Raw genomic sequence first — 8,402 nt, forward strand, 5'->3', positions numbered from 1 at the left:
AGAGGACCCCCTGGGACCAATACTGGGCTGGTGGAGGATACGGAGGATACAGATAGCAAGGAGAAGAGTACAGCTATAGATGGTTACTCAGCTGAAATTGAGTCCCTCGACCGTTCCATTTGGTTAACCTCTGCTTAGTGTGATACAGTGGATCACTTACTCATACTATATTATAGGGCCGCAATCACATTATATCAGTGTATCTGGTCTCCTGGACTACTTTGAGATTTAATATGGTGAATAAGGTATGCCTTAGCCCACACAATACGAGCTGAAGATGAGCAGAACGCTTTTCAGTTATATTATTTATCACTGTCCTCACATTATTTCTCTGCAATCAGACATCAAACGATATTGCATAATATAATTTGGCTTGGTATAAACATGAGAGGATAGGTGTGGGAATTGAATGAGTCAGAAATAAATACCTTAGGGGTACTCCATCAAATAAGAACTGTTTGAGATACTGACTTGAGTTAGACAAGGAAGTAATTCCTTCTTATATAATATGCATAGTTGAACTAATTGGCTTTGATTTTGAATATCTAATTTCATTGGTTGACATTAAATGTTATTCCTTCGCTACTCACAATCAGCATCAAAACACTCTGTTTTGACTTTAATGTAAATCATAACTTATCTCAACATAGAGTATCAAAGTAAAAATATTCATTATATGGGAATATTTACTAGCATAATAATTGTAGTATTGCCTTGAATAAAATGGGGGGGGGGAAATCAGCATAAGTACAATTAGGAATAGCTAATTTTGTTTGATAGCATTTACTATATATTTTAGTTTTATATATTAAGGTTGTTTCTTTAACATTATGAGTAGAAGGCTTTGCCAGTACCTGAGTGTCAGTAGAGGATGGAGTGTCATGGAGACAGTGAGAATAAGGAATGTTAGCGGGCTAACAACACAGCTCTAGTTAAGACATGTTTTATGTGGCTCAGAGCTCGTTAAGGCGAAAAGGTGACATGAGCATTTCTTTACAGGCTTTTAATGGCTGTTCCTTGTCATGCATGGCGCACATATAGGCAGTTAGGTTTCTGTCACCAATTTCCTAGAAAGAGCTATAATAGACCTTGATTACCATATATAGTGACGAAGCAGCCTCCGTTTTTGGAACTACAAAAGAGAACTACAAAGTGAATCAATTATGCAATGGATCAGAGCGATCACTGGTTGTCAATGTTCTGTATTTAAGAATGTGTTATTTTCTTTTACATTGTCTTATCATCCTGCTCCCACTAAACCAGATGTAGAGAAGTATGTTTGTAATTCAAGGCCACAGAAGCAAGGAAACACATCCCCACAAGCAAATACAAAACAGAGTTGGTAACAGGATTGCAACACCAAAGTGAGAGCATGGCTGCCAAGTCTACACACAGTCATAGACCACAACATCAAACAGGTTTCCAAGCAGTCACAGGTTTCAGTGTTCAAAGTGGAAAACCAGGACAGTTTCTGGCTGAGAAAGGACTGATATTTCCGTATGATATGATATGCATTTATTTACATACACAATGCTAGTTTTTGAGTGTGTATTTTTTCCATGTTGTTTAATATCCAATTATGTAAATGTATATTAAGCATAAAATAAAAAATAAAAAAGACTCATACATTTTGTCCACACTGGTGGCTTACAGAACAGAACATAACGACCCAGAAAACATCTAGACTCCCTTTAATACACACTTAATATTCATATCCAGCGGAGGCTGATGTCTAGTGAACTGTTTAAGGACAAAGTCCTGAAAGATCATTAGATATCTGATTGAGCGCATCAAGAAATGGAAACTTGCATTGTTTGCATTTCCTCTAGGGCCTAGTGAAGATAATGCAGCAATAGAAACAGAGGACGGTGCCCCAGTTATGGCGTTTTGCAGATTAATATGGGTAGCTGGGGGGATGCTTTGGAATAGCTCAGACTAAAACTGTGTCAGGGCTGTCGTTTAGCCCAGTTTGATCTCTATGGAGCTGACCTTCTTAGGAGTTAACTCAATGGATGCCATGAAAGGGTTAAACATCATGTCATGCTCATGGTATTCATTTCCATATTCATTTGTTATAACCTTTGGGGTATGTGTGTTTGTAACAAGCCATTGATTTCCTTTTCCTCCAGAAAACCAACAACCTAAGATTACCATTTGAATAATTACTTCAACTTGATTCTAAAGGCTTGTACACAGTCTTTCACACATTTTCTGAGGGAATCCCTGCAATGTGCTAAACCATTAACATGTCATGACATCTTTGAACTTCAAATAAAATTCCTTGATGGCATATTTGTCTAACATAAAACATTTCCAGTATACATTTATATGAAAATACAGTCCACAATATTCATATACATATTTATATAAGCACTAGGAACACATTATTCATATATATATATTTAAAAACAATTAAGCACTTGGAACATACTGTATTTCTAAGCTCCAAACAGCTTTACAAAAATAATCTGTTTAGACTTTGCAGTTTTTTGGGAGACTTTTTAAGAGAAAACTGTAAGACATCAAAGGATGGAAATCTCACTCCAACAAAGAGTGTTTAAAGTAATTGTCCAGGGATAATAGGGAGAAAACACAATCAAATACTTTCACTTTTTAAGCTCCCCTTCAACTAATTTTAATGTAAAACATCCCTCACTTGCAAACACAAGGTATCATGTGCCCACATATAATGTAACAGAGTAAAACCCAGAACACAGTTAAATAATAGGGCTTAAATAATTGTTTTTGTCCCGTGTTACTACTTGCCATCAGTGATTCAGTGATGATATCACTTCCATTACCGGTCAGTGCAAAATACAACATTAGAGATGATCAAAGTAAAAGATTTGCAGCTACAAACAAGACTTCATATCAGCTGACCTGCAGCAGTAACGTTAACTAGCTGATAAATCTGGAGTACCCAAGTCTTTTCATGACCACCCCACATGTGTCCTCTATCAGTCTGATGTCCTTGCGAGGCATGTTCTGCCTCCATATGTTAATGTTGGCTGGTGATATGTCCCCCTCGTACATCAGGTTGTACAAGTTTGTGGAGGTGGTGAACATGAGCTGGTTGAGGGCTGCCGGTGTGACCGGCACCCCCAGAAACGTGTGGATCCTTTCACCTGTCTCCTGGGGGAAAGTGACTATGTCCTCAAACCGCACCTGGAGGTAGGCCTCTGCCTGGAGGCTCCCACCGACCCGGAGCACTGCGGAAGTGTGTGCCAGCCACAGGTGAGCCAGCATGAGGACAGCGCTGGTCTCCGAGTGGGACAGGAGCATCCGGATCATTCTGAACTCAGGGGCTGAGGCTGGGCACGTGTCCCTTGTACTGCTACTGCTACCGTCCTCCTTGAATATCAGGGACAGGTGTTGAGGAATGTTCTTAAGGGAGTAAAAGCTGGGCTTACTGTTATAGAGCATGAGATAGATCCACGCCCGGGGGTCTCTGACTACATTGATGGCCCTTAGGGACGGGCCCACCACCTCCTGAATGAAGGGGAGTTTGAGCCCCCAGCTTCCACTCCTCATGTTGAGGACCACGCGGGCATTGGGGTACTCACTGACGTGGCGCCTCATCTCCCTGACATACTCAGCATCCCGGTCAAGGCTACCCCTCATCTTGCCCCTCAGCTCCGCAGCAGGCTCCTTCCTCCTGGTCCTCTTCCTCCTGTCACTGCCGGGGCCTGGGGCTCTCTGGGGCAGCTTGGCCCTGCTACTCTCCACTAGCTGTATGTTCTGCAGGTGCAGCTTGGTGTTGTGGACCAGAGAGTGCAGCCAGCCCTGGATGATTTTAAAGCGTCCACGCAGGGCGTCCGTTCTGGACCACTCACAGGCATCGACCAGCGAGTCAAATTCGAACTCGGTCTCTGGAATGTCTACGTGCTCCGTGGGGACCCGTATGTAAACAAAGTCGGAGCTGTTGTCAAAAAGGTGCTTAAGTATTTCCGATCCAGAGCCAGGCAGGGTCGTTATGACAACAGTTGGCAGGGGAAAGTGATGCTGATCATAAAGTCTGATTTGTTTGCTGACCTCTGGGTCAGTGCTGACACCTTTCCATTTGACCCCACAGAGGAGTTGATCGCAGGTGTTCGACATGAACAACAACGCAGCTATCCACAGTATGAGCACCGAGAGCAGAGCATAGCGCATCAGTCTACTGAAGCACACATAGAACTTTCTCTGCAGGGTCAAAAAAACAATAGCACCACAAAGTATCACCCCCGCTATTACATTGACTGTGAATCCAAAATCAAACAGCTGACTGTCCACTGTGGTTTGTTTCGGAACCAGTTGAGTCCCCAGGCCATATCGAATGATCTGATGTCTGTCCTCCATTTTGGCATAACCCCCAAATCCTAAATAACTTAATCTTGTTCCTATGTCTTTATAGTTTGTTACAATGGAAACTATTCTCTCTGTGTTGTTTATAACTAGAGATAGCCTGACACCATTTTTGCTATTGTCCAGAAATCGACAGTTGGACACTTTGACATAAGGTCCATGCATCACATAGGCCACTCGGCTTACTGTGCCCCTCATGGGGAAAGTGACGTTAACATACTGTGTCCACCTCTTTTTGAACTCTGCAGCCTGCTCGGCCTCCTGTATCCTAGTATCTGGGCTGAGACCCTGACTGTCAAACCAGAACATTTTATAATGAGCGTCCCACACATCCATCAACGCCCCATTATACTTGTCCATGAATTTATAGGGGACATATTTAAAGTCGATGTCGAGGTTGTGGAAGAACGCACTCTGCGAGGTGATGGGCGAATCGTCCAACTTCTCGACATGGTCCAGTACTAGCAAGGTTTGGGAGTTGAGCAGCACCAGTGCCCTGTACACACTCCTTAACCGCATGGCTGGAGAATAAGCTGGGGCTGCCTCCCCGCTTACAAACATAGTGTCTCTATGGGAGGAGGCAGCGACCAGCTCCCCAGCAGCATCCCCCACCCCTTCATCTGTCCAGCGCAGCCACTTAGCACACTCCCCCAGCTGGCCCTCCCATGGGGCATTACACTGGCTGCTGGGAGAGGGGCCGAACACAAGCACATTGTTCAGATAACTGTACTTAGGCCCGTAAAGTGCTTCAGACACAAATACCTGTCCGTTAGGGGCAAAAGTGAAGGAGTTTTGGTCCGGGTGCTCGTGGCCTGGGTTGAAGCTATTCCAGCCGTCCAGCCATGAATAGGGCTTTGCATGAACAATGTCATACACGGCACGGCCACCCAGCTTCCCGGATTTAAAGGAGACAAATGTGTTGCCCTGACCGTTGGGCAGCCCGGCTCCGTACGTCACCACACCCCAGTTGGAGAAAATATGCATCCTGGCTTTGCCAAAGCCATGGGGAGGTTGTGGCGTGAGATGGACATTGTACCAGATGTACTCAGTGTGAAGGGTAGTCCAGCGCTGGGCAGAGGACTGGCCCATGGGACCGTCCTTGGGCCTGTGCTTTCTAATCTGCTGGGCTAGCCAGTTCCCAGTGCCGTTTCTTATAACAAATGTGTCTAGGAACACCAGCTGGCTCTCTGGGCCGTAGAACCAGTTGTAGTTGGAGTCGGCGATGCCCACAGTCCTCTGAAAGCCGGGCAGCAGAGTTGCATAGTAGAACCAGAAGTGTTCCAGCAGCCAGTTGTTCTGTGTGTTGTCAATGTTGAAATGACGTTGCGCTAAGAAAACATACTGCGTGATTGACTTGGCCGTGTAGCTCCCGTATGCCACGCCCTCATCTAGTGACCCGTCCACAATGTGGTTTAGGAGAAACATGGTCTTCTCCATATAATTGACTGACACCTGTTTCCAGACCATTGTTTCTGGGTCTTCATGGGTGCCGACCACAATAGCCCCAGTCAAGATGGCTAATATATTAGTGGTTTGATGATTTTGGAGATACTGCTTCCCCCAACCCCTATACTTAGATGTCTCAAACAGTTCCTCTGTCTCAGAGCGAATTCTCCTGAGGTAAACATCCCGTCGGTCCTCGTCCAGGAACGAGTAAATAAAGTCATATGCGGTGGCAAACCCAGTAAGTGAGTGTGCCATGGGCACCTCATCATTGGGAGCACTGGTCACCTTCCAGTCCGGGTAATCTGCCATTCTATCCATAAACTTGATGAGAAACTGCAGGGCACCTGAGTCCTCTGGGCACAGCAGGCAATACAGAGCAAGGGGGGGTAGGTTGTTCCCATAAATCTCATTCCACTTGCTAGTAAACTCCTCATGTTTTGCAGGGGGCATGTAAAGGGGCACATTGGACAGCATGGTCAGGACCGCTGCCCTGATTACTTTGAAAATGTGGCTGTGTGTGCTGGAGGATCTTTGCCTCATAAGCTGTACATCTACTTGGTTGAAATACAGGTTGGGATGAGAATCGGTAGATTGAAGTTTTCGATGCTCTGATGCTTTGCCCTGGGTGAGTTTGAGTGGCACCAAATCATCCGTAAAAATATATTTTTCTGACGCGTTGAATACACCCGAAAAAGCCATTCCCACTGCCAAGAGTGCCAGTAAAAATATATAGCACCCTATCCACTTTTTTGCCATGGTCCAAGACATTTTGTTGTTGTTTTGTTTATATTATCATCTCTTTTTTAAGCTGAATGGCAAATTATTTTCCTTTGTGATAACAAGTTCAAGTATTTTTCAAAAACTTCTGAAATGTATTTTGGAGACATATTCAAATATATATGAGATGTGTTTTCAATCTCACATTCTATAAAAAAAAAAAAAAAACGACAGACTATATTCTTTCACAATAAAACAACATGTATTCTACAATACCAGTCCGCGTGAATAATTGCCAGGAGGCGAGTGCTTGACAGCACTAATGTTCAGCCTAATGTATAGGCTACTCCAGTCCTATACAGTACAAAAACGCACAATGTCCATCTCCACTTGGAAAGGTTTGAAAACGCAGCAGCCAGATAAAGTTGTGGAGGTTTGCACATATGTACTACCCCATAAAACAAAAATACAATCAAACAGCAATCTTACATTAATCTTTTAGAAAAATTTAACATAGAATTCATCCATGAATCTGTTAGTTTTTGCCGGCACGTTTTCTATCCTCACTGGAGTGTGGCGCATGGAGAGACTGGCATCTCTCCTGCTGCGAGCAACAGCAAACACGTATTCATCTCTCCCCAAAAAACATTTCCTCCTGGAAAAACATCAGTCAGCCCCAGTCGGTGTCCGGTCCAATCACAGACACCCAAAGGCTTTTTATTCTCCTCGATCGAGCTGCAATATCCACAAACCAAAGAAAATAGCGCATTTCCGCATCTAACATTGCAAACTGTCGCGATGATGTACTGTCCCAATCCAAGGTTTAGTCGTTTTCCATTGTAAAATTATCTATTTTCCCCTATTCGCCGTTTGTCTTCTTTCCCAAACCAACGAACGTTAGATTAGGTAGGCTAGTTAAAAGGGGAAAGTTGTCGTCACTGCCAAGTATTCAAAGAAAGAGACATAACAGTCAATTGAAAAAAAAACTAAATACATTCCCAAAAATAGACAAACATTCAGGCTGGAAAATCCTTGCAGCCTAATCAACTGCTTTGCGCTTCCTATCGCCACTCCGGCATATATATTGCATCATATAACAATTGCGGTTGAACATGTATGTATCTTACTGCGTCTGATATGTCCGTCCTACTTACTGTATTACAGTGTGATATTGTTTTCTAGCAGTCAGTGAAAAATGTACACGGTACTACCTGTAGAGGGAGCCGTGACTTTGGAAGCGCGCTCTCAGACTTCCCTGCGCGAGAATGCAGCTGTGAAATGTGAAATTCAATGAGTTGCAGATTATTGTGTATCATTTATTTACACACATATGAATTAAAAACAACGCACAACGGACCCGCTGCCCCTAGTTGGAATTACTCTATCGTGAGTTAATACTTGTAGCCTACATCAAATTACATAAGGTAGTAGAAAACCTATATGTCCAAAAACCTGTTGATCGATCTTGCCAATAATGAATGTCAATCACACCGACACTACTGTGTACATGTTTAATTACAGCGTCTTTGAAGTCTAATAACAATCAGCATTATCTAATTACTCTACCACTGCATGGGCACCTTAATCAGTGCCAGGATGTCAAGTGCTGTAGAAAATCAGAAAAGTAATTAGCCTACTGAAAGGACCATAACAGTAAACAACACATGTGAGGAGATGAGACATGTATTCACTATAGGCAATTTTGTGTTTTTATTTTACAGTGTACTTTTTTTTCTCATTGCCAGACTTATACAAGCTCATAGTGTCTACATGGAAGGTATTCTGTGGGGACCACCGCACTGAGTTGCACTTTCAGACTACATGTAAAAATTGACCAACAGTTACCCTTATCAGCCCCATTGCAGGAGTCATGCATCTAGATCTCCCCTAGGACA

At 43.4% G+C, this 8,402-nt stretch overlaps 1 protein-coding gene across 1 annotated transcript; it reads right to left on the reverse strand.

Annotated features, from left to right (window-relative positions):
- Positions 1–1,015: 1,015 nt before the first annotated feature.
- Positions 1,016–7,665, reverse strand: LOC121569928 (dermatan-sulfate epimerase-like protein). Its single transcript, XM_041881273.1, has one exon. It carries the CDS (start codon positions 6,556–6,558, stop codon positions 2,899–2,901), a length of 3,660 nt encoding a protein of 1,219 aa, XP_041737207.1. The 5' UTR covers positions 6,559–7,665; the 3' UTR covers positions 1,016–2,898.
- Between the last annotated feature and the right edge of the window lie 737 nt (positions 7,666–8,402).

The sequence above is a fragment of the Coregonus clupeaformis genome, chromosome 7 (assembly GCF_020615455.1).
Source record: "Coregonus clupeaformis isolate EN_2021a chromosome 7, ASM2061545v1, whole genome shotgun sequence".
Taxonomy (NCBI): Eukaryota; Metazoa; Chordata; class Actinopteri; order Salmoniformes; family Salmonidae; genus Coregonus; species Coregonus clupeaformis.

Bases quoted from the DNA above. Each gene is read 5' to 3' on its own strand.
- LOC121569928 (XM_041881273.1), bottom strand. From the start codon at position 6,558: ATGTCTTGGACCATGGCAAAAAAGTGGATAGGGTGCTATATATTTTTA.